Raw genomic sequence first — 14,418 nt, 5'->3', positions numbered from 1 at the left:
CATTTCATATTCAAAAGGCATACTTTATCACATTTTAAAAAAATATTTATATTAAGCTTATTGGTTTGGGGTTTTTTTGGTTTTTTTTGTCTGACACTAGTATGGAACCAGTAAATTAACGTTGAATATTCATATCATCAACAGAAACGTCAGACACCAAGAATGACCTGTTTGAGTCTATAAAACATCACACTTGGTTACATGGGAAAATCCAAGGAAGGATTAAAATTTCTGCCATTTACTGCCTAGCCATTGTGTTCCCTGCTCCGCCACATGTGAAGTACAAACTGCCAATCTGAACTATGAATAGAGTAACAGAGCTATCCAAACTACCTCTCTGTACCTGGGTTTGTGAGGCATCCTAAAGAGGACTCTGTAGAAGTGAAAATCAAGAGAGAATAACAAGCTCTAGTGAAAACTCAAAAACCCCTCACTCTTTTCCATGATATTAATCTTTGTATTATACATGGGCATGAAATATTTAAAACATCTCCCTGAAAACATGTCAGTTTAATTTCACTGCTATCAAAAAGTGACTCTGGGGAATTTGAAAATTGCTGAATGTAATAATTTTTGTCCTCATTACATAGCATTGCATCACACAGCTCATTGCATTAAACAGCAAATTTCAAAATGGGATTATAGCTTACTAGAAAGATTACTGAATAAGTAGGACAAAATGTAAGCAGCTTTAAACTCCTAGGAAAATAAAACCATCTGATATTTTGTACTTAACCAAATAAATGGCAGCAAGAGCAATAACTTGTTTAAATGATTCAAAAGAGGACAATTATCATAATGACTTGATTATTATCTCACAATGAAAAAATTACTTCATTATGTTATTTGAAACATGAAAAATATCAAACATGAAAAAGAGCATCAACACAGTGTCACATGCCTGTGTTCCAAGTCTATACACCTGCTTAGGTATATACATGTACCTCTATAATATATACATATAATATAAACACATGAACCTTTGAACATTTGGAGGCCTGAGTTGAAACATTTATTTGTTCTACCCTTCCCTTATCAAAACTTACTTCCTTTCATATATTAATATTTAATTCTACAGATATTAGGTTGTATCACCCTATAGTATGAGTCCAGCCTAACTTCTTCCATTTCAAAATTTATTTCCCTGCTACATGACAATACACAAAAAAGTCCCCAAAACTACAATCACACACATTGTGTGTCTTTAATATGGAAATATTTAGGGAGGAACATTTGGTATCTAAGTTAATTAATCTGTTCACATCAGGAAGAATAAATATTGTAGTTATACTGATTGCTTGGTTGCAGACATACTTAAAAGAATGAAAACAAGTACCTTAAGAGCAAAGACTATTTTCAATCATCATCATGTCTGTAATACTACTGATAATTTACTTCATCAAATAATAAGAATAAAAGTATTGCATAACCAATTCCTTGAAAATTGGTCTTTCATTCAAAATCTGTTCAGTGTCTCTTCTGGCACAGTGCCACACCTGATGTTCTTGGGAAATTATTCCAACTTAAAATTCCTGTGAGGTCTGTATTTCTATTGAAAGAGGTCAAACAGTTTTCATAGTTCATAGGAAAGAACCAGACCCTCTGACTGAGTTAGGACAGACTTCCCTTATTCCTGTCATATGCAGAAAAACAAACACAACACACGCTATGAGCAAGAGAAACGACTGAATGCATGTGATTCTTGATACAGGTTACAGAACAAAAAACTTCTGTACAAAATGTACTATAGGTATGACTTCTCAATAATGTGAATTAAATGCAATCAGAGTACTCCAAACAGCACTTACTGAACTTCCCAGTTTTCCAATGTAGTTTAAGTGCTTATTACTTTGAAGACTAGGCAACGATCTACAGCTATTATTAACAAAGTGGAAGAATAATGGATATTATTCTTGCCTGTGGGACAGAAGTATCATTTAGAGAATTGATAACACTTTTGTTTAGCCATTTTAAAAGGTCATGTTACACAATAAAGAAGGCCAAGGCTTTTAGAGATAAAATATGATGGTGATAAAACTAGCATGGATCTACAGATCCTCAAAATTACCAACTGCATTTCTATGTTGTAAGCAATCCAAAGCAGTGTGATAAACGCATTCCAGTGTATTCCTGATTTTTGTACTTTATATTCTAGCTTACATGGTTTATAAAGAAATTAAATCATACAGAAATATCTTCATTATTAAATAAGTACACAAATCTGAAGTGTGTGTAAGGAGAACAAAACCAGTCATCATAGTACTATACCATGGTATTATTTACTTGAAGCATAGTTGTAATAGATTTGATAGAGAAAGGAAAATTATGGTCTTTGGTGCAGGAAATCAACATGAAAAATTTACTAGGGAGGATTAACAGTGAACAATTGTAGTCGAGAGGTAAGGATACCAACATTAGAAATGATTTTGACAAAGTACCATAGATTGAGAAAATCTGACAGTGTTTGCAGGTAGTAGAAATTAAAGCTGTTATGTTGTGCCCTTAGGGATTTATTCATTTCAAAGGCAGACTATGACAGCTCTGAATAAATCCTTTCATGAAGATAAAATAGATTGAAGTGATACACAAATTTGCACAATGGTTCATTTGTAGAGGGCAACAGAGTTCAGTCAGCTGGAGAGAAAATAAGCTGGTAATGGGCCATTTCACCAGGGTAGGCAATGGTGGGGGCTTTGCCGCACAGGCTATTCACATTCAGCCTTCAAACAAGACTTTGAAGGCTTTTAGGCATTCAATGTGTATGGTAGGGTAAAATTCAATATAAATATTTTTATGAAAGTGAACTGTCACCAGTTCACAAAATAATTGGACTTCTGTGGATACATGCAAATGATTTGCCTATCTACCATATTCAAATCTTCCTACAAACAACTTCCTGATATGCTTTTTGCTGGAAAAATGTAATGTATTGAAACATAGGGGCCTCAAGTCCTTTTACTTCCTAATGAAAAACAGGCTCCTTATTTTAAAAGACAGCTTGCCCAGCTTTTTTGAAAGAATGAACGTGACCTTGTTAGAGAATGTTACATTATACAGATGAGAAATTATAAATAAATACTTCAGTGCTGCATTTAAGATTAAAAAAATACAGTTACCTCTTCAGAAAATCTCTGCAAAATACAGCAACTCCAGAGATCATCTTCTCAAAGCCTGCCTCAGTTAAACAACATTTTTTTTCCAGAGTGGACAAATAAAACACATCTCCTACTGCTTACAGTCCATCACTTCAGGTCTAACAGTTTTGGAGTAACTCTAACTAACAGTAAGATATCATCAGTCTTGCTGCTCCTATTTTGTCTTATATTCATCCCCAAGTAATGTTAGGAAGGTAAATCTAAGAAATGCCACCCTGTGCTTGAAAAATATCCCCTTCACTTACTTGAAAATCTTTCTCCTCCAGGATCTCTTTCCTCCACCTGACAAGGAAGGCAGCACAGACGTACAAGTGGAAGTGAGAAAAACCCTCTGGTTCAGACTAGAAAAAATAAAAACAGATCATCCTTTCAATACACAAATAACAATACTTTTGATCACCATATGCCCCGAGTGTATTTTTATGACATTTACTTCTAACTACAAATGTCAGCTACATCTGTCTCTCTTTGTATCACAAACAAGCTTCCATGTAATCTGTGCCAAACCTATTCATTGCTATTATCTGTACCAGGGACAGAGATGAGGCAGCTTCCATTTCTCATACTTAAATTCATTCTTTACTGATGTGTTTTCCATTTCTGGTGTTATCCATTAGCTTATATCTGGTATGAAATACTGGACTGTCCAGCTCAACACTGTGGCGTGAATATATGTTTCATCTCCATCATTAAGTCAATTCTACTACTAGCAGGAGCTTTTGAAGTATAAATTTTAAAATAGAAAATTATTAAGCATTTTAAAAAGAAAAATAACTTGTATTATATTGAATCGAAGTACATGTTTTCACTACTAGTCAGATAAAATATTTACAGCTCAGTTTTGCATTCAGATCTGCAACTTTCTGTTCTGGTTCAAGTCAGCATGTTCCATCACTTTATAAAATAAACTCCCCCTAGAAATTAGTATTTTTTAATTTCATGTAAGAGTTTAGCAAATTTTGTGATGAAGTCTTTAAAAGACATAACTAAGTTTTCTCATATTACCAAATTAATCTTATATTTTATTTTATATACCACTAAGAACCAAAAAACTATTATGATATTAAGTTTTCAATCTTATGACTGTGAACTAGTGCTATGTAAAATCTCATTAAAATAAAATTTGAAAATAACAATCATAAAATTAAACTACATAATATGGCAAATGGAGGTATGTTTAAATTCTGATATCTATATAATTAATAAGATTTAATTATAGTATTTTAAAAATATAGCAAGTTTTTTATGTTCTCTGCTGGTCATTTCAAAACTGAAGTTTACTCTTCAGAAAAATACAGTGTTCTACTCAAGTATAGTGAACTGAAACAACTACTTATATAAAGCATAACATGGTAAAATACCTATTTTATTGCTATTTAACCTAGAACATGGTATTTAAAATTCGTGCAATAAATAAACTTCCCAGCTACAACAAGTGACAAAGGAAAAATATTCTCTTACTACTGCTTTTCCTCCTCCTCTATCCATGACTGACAAAAGAGCAGAGTGTGCTACAAGAGATTTGTAAAACACCTTGTTAACAGCTACAGAAAGTACAGACCACCTGGTCCACCAAATCAGCAAGGTTCCAGAAAAGAGATAATGCCAATTATTTGGAGGGAAGTTTTAAACTTTAAAAGTGTACTTGGAACTGAAAATAAAAACTAGTTAATTTTGGAAATACTTTTAAGGAATTGTAGAAAAATTATCTACACATGTATAAATAAAAACATGTACTTGGTCTCGTGATTTTTCTGGGTTTTTTTCACCAATAAAAGTTTCTTCAAAATGACACTCTTTTATATGAAACAAAATAGGTTTAAAAATGCAATTCATTAGACAAAAAAATGCATATCCCCTACAGATTTAAAAATTCATCATGCTTCAGAGATAAGTCTAGGTACAAAGTACTTCCAATGGATAGTTTTAGACAGTTTTAGAAATTGAGTAAAACAGCTAATGCATAATTGCCTTTTCTAACACCTGATACCTACTATACTTTTCCATTTGCAGCTTTTGAAGTTACAAACAGTTTGATCTCTAAATGTACAGAAATGCAGACTACCAGCTAAAAGCTATTTAAAATCAAGTATAAACAATGACCTTGATTTAAATATTTTAGAAAAAAATCTCAAGGCAGATGTACAACCTTCCAGGAGACTTATTCTGAACATATTACAGACGACTCTGAGCACATTATCTAAGAACCATCTGTCACTAACAATAAAAATCATTTAGATTGTTAACATCACAAATATCTCATTGCCCTGCAAATGCTGGATCTCCTCTGCAACTGAAATGAAAAGCATTCTTTGGACTGCAGTCCCCAAAATTCTTAAATTAGACAACCACCAAAAGAATGCAAATTTTTTTGTATGACAAGACTGATCATTGTCTTGTCAATGATTAGTCTAAGCAGCCTTCTACCCTTCAACATTTAGGGAGTGTAATACCTCATGCTATTATATTTATATTCAAATGTTATCGTATATTTGTATTTATATACAATACAAGATTATTGTTCAAGTACTCAGAAAAATTAAAGCTATGAAATTTTTTCAGGGTTAGGTATTAAACCACATTTCACACTCAAATAAGAGCTCAGACATAAAGACTTCCAAACACTCATGAATTACACATGAATAAAGCAACCTTAAGCACCTCCTTTCTACAATATTACAAAGAGCAGATAGTTTGGTGAAAAGAGATTTAAATAATTTTTGCCAAAATATCCAAGCAAACTATGGCAGAAAAAGAGAAAGAAGACAACACATGAACATCACAAAAAGTGGAATATCTTGGCTGCTGCTCCAAGTTTTGCATTTTTGATCAGCCAGGAGCCTTGACTTCCTAGGCACAGATTCAATCCACTGTCAAAACAGACTCACGAGTTCTATTCTGTGAAGAAACACAGCAAGAACACACCAGAGAGGTCCATCACAGTAACTAGCCTCTCACCAGGAATGACCATGAGCAGATGACTGAGTATAAGAGTGCAAGGTATGGCAGTACCTCCACAGAATACTCCAAGTTTCAAAGGTTTCATGCTCAGAGATGTCCTAAGAGAAGCTGCAGAATGTGTCCATTTAATAAGAGTTAATGGATTTGTCTTAACTTCCTAAACCTCTTTACAACTGTAAACTTTTTGGTGAATCACCAAGTCCTGGAACAAAGAATTCCAAAACATGAGTGCATGCCATATAGCATGTCTGGTTTAAACCTGCTAGTTTCTTTCAAAGTAGTTCAAATATTTTCAGTGAAAGAGTATGAATCATTTCCCGTTCACTTTCTTCAATCCATTCATATTTCCTTCTCCTTTTCAGAGCAGAACTGTTCCTCATGTACCAGTTCCACCAGCTTTGCTCAGCCTTCTTAAGTATCCTTTCCTATAGTTTTCTCATTTTGAAACAGGGTTTGAACTGCATATGGCATATAAGTTGCAGAAAGAATATAACTCTCATAGTGTTCATAATGGCATTTTGTTCTCCTTATCTTTTCCAGTAATTCCTACCCTTTGGGGTTTGGGGTTTGGTTTTTATTCTGCTCTTGACTGCTACTGAGCTTGTGTTTTCCCCTCGAGCTTGACTGTAGGAAGCTACCTTGAAGCCCATTGTAATATCAGTAAAGCGAGGATTGGTTCAAACATGCAATATCACATTATATCTGTACACACCCAATTTTACCTGTTATTTATGCCAGGCTGCTAACAGAAACATGAAGTCCTGCAACTCTTTGCTGTCCACCTCTCACCTTTACCACCCTTAGTAACATGGTGCTGGCAGCAAATTTTGCTGTCTCAGTTGCTCCTGTATCCCTTTTTTATCTCTTCAGCAGAAAGAGCTTAAGCCTCATGACAAATTGCAAAAGAATTACATGTAATTTCCTTAAATTTTGAAACTTGCCTGCTTGTTCTTAACATTTGTTTTCTATGTTCCAAGGAGTTATTGCACATACAAAGGCATTCCCTTGAATTCCACAGTCATGTTTCTTCTTTAAAAACCTTTAGAGAAGAAACTTTTTCAGTGTTGTCAATGTTCTACATCAACCTAGTACATGTGTTCACTGGTGCTAAAGCTTTATGAGGTTTTTTTCCCTACAAAAATCATGTCAGCACTTTCTTAAAATGACGTATTTAGTCATGGTGAAAGAATATTACAATCAAGTTTAGACGACACTGAATTGAAGTCACCTTAATCTTGACATTCTAAAAGATACTGGAATACTTTGTAGGCTGCAAATATTTTTATTGTACACAGCAGCCTACCAGCTCATGTGGGATCAGCTTTCCAGTCAGTTATATAATGAAATTTCAATTATTTGAAAAGCGGTAATTTTTTTACTTTTATTCATTACACATGTTTAAAAGGTTTTTTTACAGTTCTATGCAAAAATTAACAACACTTTTGCTGAGTTTTCACATTTTGGACTGTCTTGTATCACTGTTTCTCCTTTCACAATGACTATTCCCAAGAGGATGATCCTAAAAGCAGTAAGTGACCAAGAGCAGTAGTCTAAGCTGAATCCAATCTCACCATAAACACAGCAATGAAACTGGATCTTTTATGCTTTAAAAAACCAAAACAAACAAACAAGCATAAAACATAACATATAGGTAAGGCCTACAAGCAGTTGTTTCTAATGTGAACATCCATCAATTAACACGAAAATTTATGGGCAGGTTTGATTTTTGTATAAAAAACATCTGATCCAAACATATTTCATAGCATTTCAAAATCTTTAATGGAAAGTAACAGCTCCAGGTCATAACATCAAGCTAGAAATATCTGCCACAGCAAAAAAAACTATGCAGATATCTCAACTACTAGAGTTAACTAAATCCCTTATAGAAGAGCTATTTTTAAAAAAACATTATAATAATAGTATTCACATTCCCTATTTCTGCTAGGCATGTTCAAAAAAATTACTTATCAAACAATCTTCCATCAGATTTGGCAAATTTATGCTGAAAATGAGGTGAAGATCAGTTTTCACAACAATTTAGCCATTACCCTCTCTGATCTAGTCAACACCAACTTGGCAACAACTCCTAAAATATGACTAGTGATATAAACCTCTGCTGTGAAATCCCAGCCACAGAGAACACAGATCACTGCTGGAATTTTTTTGGATCAATACCTTACCCTGTTGGAATCCCCATATAGCATGCAAAATTCATGTTAAGACTATGAATCAATGTCAAATATAAATGGATGCAAGTGATAATTACTATTTACCCGATTCATCTACTCTTTGACTAATAATTTAGTTTTATGAAGCACCCTTCATATAAATTTCCACATGACCTTCATTTTCAGAATGGAGTTTCAATTACTGCCCTCTTCCCTTGCTAACATGCTCAATTCAAATAGATTTCAAAAAAAACTAACAAAGTGTGTATTTGACTTTTTTATCCTAGCTTTTCTAGAATAAACTGTGGTGGAAAACAAAAATCAATGTTTCTCATTTGGTTCTTTTAAAGAATTCACCATGAAGTTTTTAAACAGTTCAGTCATGACTAGGATGTCAAGTGAATTCTCACTCAATGAAACACTTTCACATCCAACACTGACTGAACTGTCATCTTTTACAGCTATTTTTCTTCCTCTTGTGTGGTGGTTTATTACCTTTGCACACAGGAGTGTTGCTAGATCTTAGCAAAGGAATGGAGCTTCTTATGCAACTCCCTTAAAGCCTTTTCTTGCTGAATATTAACAGAAAAAAAGTGGAATACAGCAGTTTTCTTGAAAAATATCTTGGATACAAATGCAAGAAGATGCTGAACTCTACACAAGGAGAACACTTGGCAACACTTATTTCTAACATTATTTTGAAAATAACCTAGATAGACACAGAAGCATTATGGATAGTGAGACTTTCAGAAAACAATTTCTTTCCTCTAATTTCCCATGTTAATAAACCTCTTGCTATCTGTAGTGAAGAATGACCATGAGTTGTTCTTTGTACTTGATAGAGAAACTATTTCTTAATCTACTGCTTTGAATTTCTACAACTTGACAAGGCAAACAACTTCCATTTTACCTAGTAGTTATAACTACATAGAACATAGCAAAACAGAGATGTGGCAACGTGAGCATGAATTCTGCCAGCGATAGATCCATCACTGTGATTTTAGATAACAATAGCGAGGGCTGTATACAAAACCCCAATCTAACATACATATTTGTGGGCCTTCTAATAAGGACAAAAAATTACTTTCTGCAAGTTATTTGTTTGGCAGTGAGAATGGAAGAACCAGCAGCAAGAACTAATGAAACACTTCCAGGTTGGTTTCAGTGCATTAAACAAGTAGGAACCACATAACACTATAAGCCCACATCAATAACAATAGATAATTTACACTGTTTAGGTTTTAGAGAGCAGTTGATTACTTACAGCTATATTTTCTTTGTTCACCATAGCTGATGTATTAAAAAACAAACTATTTAGGTTAGAGTCATTAATATGGTTCCTAATTATCCTACCAAACCATGACACAGCGCAATGACTCAAAGTAGCGAATCTCTGTGTAATTAACACTGAACACCACTATGTCATTTACTTCCTCTAACAGCATGAAATACAAGCATACAATTAATTCTGTTATTCATGTATATAAAGGTGAACCATATACTTCCCTACACACCTTAGTCCTGAGTATTTTCCTCAGTAAAGGCTTAGGCAGATAGATCACACAAGCTGTAAGAGCGTATGAGAAGACAACACTACCAACAGCCTTTGAAAAAACTTCCACATGCTTGAAAAGTCTAACTCTCTAGCTATTTCCCAGAAAATTCACTTTGTATCTTTAATTTTATGAGATCACTCCACCTGAACTCAAAATCCGTCCCACAAGTGTGAAGGTATTGAAGTACTCACTTGGTATGGAAAGTCTGAGGAGCAATAAAATAAGGATAAACCCAGAAGTGACCAACTAGCTGCCTCTCCAGCATAGGTGAAGCTGCAGACAAAACTTTCTAAAACCTATAGGCTATTTCTTTAATAGGTTACATGGCAGATTTGACTAAAAACATCCAGACAAAATTTTCAAAAGGCATACACATTTGGGATACCAAAATTAGGATTTCATCTTTGTTTCACCATTTGATGATAGAAAGAATATGCATTGCAAAAACTTCTTATATTTTAAGCTAGGTTGAAAACTGGGCTTCAATTATTCACACATGAATGTCCATCTGGAAAGAAATTTGTTCTGAAGTTTCCTTCTAACTAAAACCCTGTTCATTTTATCTGAAATCACTAGTTTAATTTGTACTTTAACGTTCAAATTGCGTCTCAAGTTGTGACTTGAGGAATCAGCTGTCCAAAAATGTGGTGGGAAAAAAAGCAAAGCTGTGTCACACTAAAACCAACACTGCTTTTAGTCACAGAATTCCATTTAAAAGTATGATTTAACTTAAAAAGCACAAACTAAATCCAGACCATTAGTAAATATGTGCTGCAACTGATTTAATTCTGAACTAATTTGTTGCAAGGCAAAATATCTTCAGATAAATGCCAACCCACCTTAAGCAAACTACTGATTTGGTTTAGGGACAAGCACAATTGATTAAAAAGGAATATGGCAACTTTTCCATTTGTCAGAACTTCAGCAGATCACGTGAACCAAAACCAGACCACACTTCATCACTAACCTCCTTTTAAAAAGGCAAATGAACACGAATAAGCAGTATGACTAATATTTACTAAACTAATTCCCTATTTCACCTTTTGAAATTCAAAATTATTTACCTCATGAATCATTTTAATTATTTTTACAGTTTATTCCCAGAGAACCTCGATACTGGAAAATTAATTAATGGGCACAATAGAAGAACTGTCAGCATTGTTTAAATATAATTTCTGCACTAGCCTCATTTACATGTATCCCTTTATTCTAAACAGTGGTACTGCTGAATTTTTTGTATGAAATTGTTAGTTCATTAAAAAGAGCACAATGATATTCTTTTCTGCAGATATTCATGGGTTATCAAATCTACTGAAATACATGCTTGAGACAATCACTAGAGCTTTTAGTCAAGGATTTCAAAGACACTGAAAGAGTTGTATAATAGCTGTATCACTGTTTAATTAATTGGCTTTAGCTTTATCATATTATTAGCTTTCATAAAAGTAATCAAACTAATACTTCAAGGCAGACCTACAGAAAGTAGTAAGTGCTAGTCTACCATTTCACAACTGAAAAAAGTAGTGAGAATACCTCTACACATATATATCACATATTTATACCGAAAGACTAAAGCAAAATCTAAGTAACAGTATTAAAAAATAATGGTTGCTTATTCCAACTTCTCATCAAGTAACAAGAAAGTGCTTACTGACACACTGCCAACACGTAATTCAAAGAAATCCTCTCATGAAATATGTTTTAGGCTACATATGTCACTTCCAGATAGCGAGGTTCTTGTGCACCTTTCTGGACAAAGTAGGTGGTTGGATTACAAAGAACTCTTAAATAAAATATTAGAGGTCATTTGAGAAAAGCATATAAAACAATCCAACAAAGATATTGCTGAATTCTTGCTCAGTAAATAAAAAGCCTACAATCCCCAAATTCCTACTTCTGTAAATCCGGGGATAATTACATCAATGTAATGTAAATGTTTTGTGAAGATTTTTTAGATTGACATTTACACCAGAACCTTGTCTGTTCTAAGAAAAACCTATTTTCTTCTTAATAATAACAACAAATAAAATTTCAAGCAAACTATTTCCAAAACTTTTTATTTCTGTCAAGGGACACACCATAAGAGCTGACAAAGAATAAATATGTCACATGTTCAGTCACATGTTTTCTAATAGGTGGTCTTGTTGACTAAGAAGATAAGTAGAAACATCAAAAAGACATTTAGTAGTAAGCGTGAGATACTACCTTCCTTTCCTGTTTTCCAAGCTATCAAGTTTAGGCATGACAGAGTTAAGTCATAGCAGAGAGTCAAGATCATCCAACTTCCTAGCACAGCCATTATCAGGATACTCAAGACACATAATTGGCTGCTTGCCCTTCTCCCATCATTAAACCACATTCTAGAAAACAAGAAACAAGCAACAAAATCCTTAATTTCTGATCACCATTATTCCTGTTAGAGACTAGGAAATAGCTGGAACTGGTATTTTGCTCCATTTGCTGTCCTGCAAAAATCTTATTCATGAGAACACTGCTTTATGGCTGAGCAACACTATTTGAATCAGTCTCTACTTAGGGAAGGCAATTCGTCTGACTGTTCAATCTTGCTTCATGAAAATGACTTAATTGTACCAAGTTTTTTGTGACCATATGACTGCTTACAACATTCCTTGGTCTGCATGCTTTACATTTCATTCAACTTCTTTTAAAACAAATAATGCCATGGAAACTAAAGTAGGCAGCTGCTGAATGCAGCAACATCTTTTCTGATTAAAGAAAAGAAAAAGTACAACATCTGACAACATTACTCAGATGCTCTTCAGCTACGTCCAGCACAGAGGCTCTAGAGTAATTGTGCTAAACTGCAGGTTTATAAAAGGGCTTATGTCAAAAGCAACTGAAAACCAACACCATTACTCATTCCAAGTATCTGAAAATTGCTAGTCACTCAGTGTCACAGCTGGAAATGTTAATAATGCATGAATTTTAATTAAATTCATTAAATACTTGATAGCTATCACCAGGAGCTTGATCTTGTTGGGATGAATAAGACTAGCTGCTTCTTTTGTTAATACAAAAGACTCACTGAGCTAACCCAAAAACTACTCTTCAGACCACTTCTATTCCCATCCACCAACTGCTTAGCACACAAAGAATTAATAGTGACGATCAGGTGCAGCTTTGCTGAACTCTGATCAGAATGAGAGCCTACATCTACTAAATGTGAGTGCTTTTATTAGATTTAGCAAAAATATTTTCTGTGAATAACATTACAGTTCTGAAGATGCTAAATGACTCCATAGATGCCACAGCCTGCTCAGAACTTAAATATCTTTCAGAACACTGAATCAAGGTAAGATGTTTGATTTAAATCTTCTTAAGATGCTGACAATAAACTGCAGAACAATCAAAACAAAGTCTGCTTTAATAATAAGCCTTCACACCAGACCACTGATTGAAGACAGCAATAAAAAGCAAAATACTCATGTGGGAATGGCAGCACCTGTAGAGTTGTTGTAATCTGCTTTATCAAGGTTCTCTGGAGGTTACCTCTGATGCTACTATTCTTTGAAAAACAAAATTTCTATGTTGACCCTCAGCAATTATGAGATTCTTACAACAGTAAGACATTTATACTTTTCTCCATCTCAGGTGTATCAGACACTAACCATCAATGCTTTCCTAGCAGCCACTACCTTAGAAAAGCTCCTACAAGTATATCCAGCAGCAGTGTAAATGAAGAAAAAAGTGGCAGAAAGCGAGGCAAATTTTAAGGTACTACCACCTACATGCAACTTGATTAATTCTAACATTACCAATATTGAATTGGGGTTTTTTTTCTAGAAAACCTTACTCCATCACAACTACAGCACAAGGGCTTAAAAGGCTCTTGCTCTTCAACAGTTTTTCCCGTCCTGACAGCCTGAGGTAATCTGCACAGCTTCATGTTTTTCTTGTTTGACATGACATCACCAGACTGTGAAGTTCAGGTTACTCAAATCTCTTACTGCTGTCAATAAACATGACTTGCTGGTTTTTTTTCCCATCAGCTTTTGTGAGCAACACTCCACTAATCCATGCTGACATTTAAAGGACTGAGTCTTCAGTACCAGGAGCTTGAGACACTTCCAACAGATGACAAAGCAAACAAGACTGCCCTAAACACTACCCCTACCCTTAAGCAGCTCAAAACAGGAGGACAGCTTTGATCCAAATGAAAAAAAAAAAAAAAGCTTTTTGGCTGATTTTTTTGACCGAACACAAAATCTTCAGCTGAAATTCAAAGTAAACCATCTCGTATAGTACTTCTGCAAATTCCTTTATCAAAAACTATTGACCAAATACTTTAAGAGGACAATACTAGTCCCACCGAAATAATCTGGACACTGCATTAGATTCCCAAGCATCTCTCCAAATTTTCAGAAGCATTTTACTACTTACTTTATTTAAGACTTTAAAAGAGTACGTAGTGAAGTTATAAATTGCTCTTTCTGGATTTATTTTCGACTATTATAAAAAAAAAAAAAAAACTTACATACAATTTTCTTTAAATCTCTCTTACTAAGTTGTAACAGACAAAAACAAAAACAACAACAACAACAAAAAAATTAAGCTGCC

The 14,418-nt window shown here is 34.1% G+C and overlaps 1 protein-coding gene across 1 annotated transcript in view; it reads right to left on the bottom strand.

Annotated features, from left to right (window-relative positions):
• The window catches only part of TBC1D22A (TBC1 domain family member 22A), a 142,770-nt gene that overhangs the window by 28,216 nt on the left and 100,136 nt on the right, over nt 1-14,418 (bottom strand). Inside the window, exon 12 of the mRNA XM_066182937.1 lies at nt 3,401-3,496. Within this exon, the coding sequence (XP_066039034.1) occupies nt 3,401-3,496 (96 nt within the window). The remainder of the gene's footprint in view (nt 1-3,400; nt 3,497-14,418) is intronic.

This window comes from Chamaea fasciata, unplaced genomic scaffold (genome assembly GCF_029207755.1).
Source record: "Chamaea fasciata isolate MVZ Bird 193981 ecotype frontalis unplaced genomic scaffold, bChaFas1.0.hap1 SCAF_5, whole genome shotgun sequence".
Taxonomy (NCBI): domain Eukaryota; kingdom Metazoa; phylum Chordata; class Aves; order Passeriformes; family Sylviidae; genus Chamaea; species Chamaea fasciata.
The sequence above is the reverse complement of the archived record's forward strand: the minus strand, read 5'-3'. Positions and strand labels throughout refer to the sequence as shown.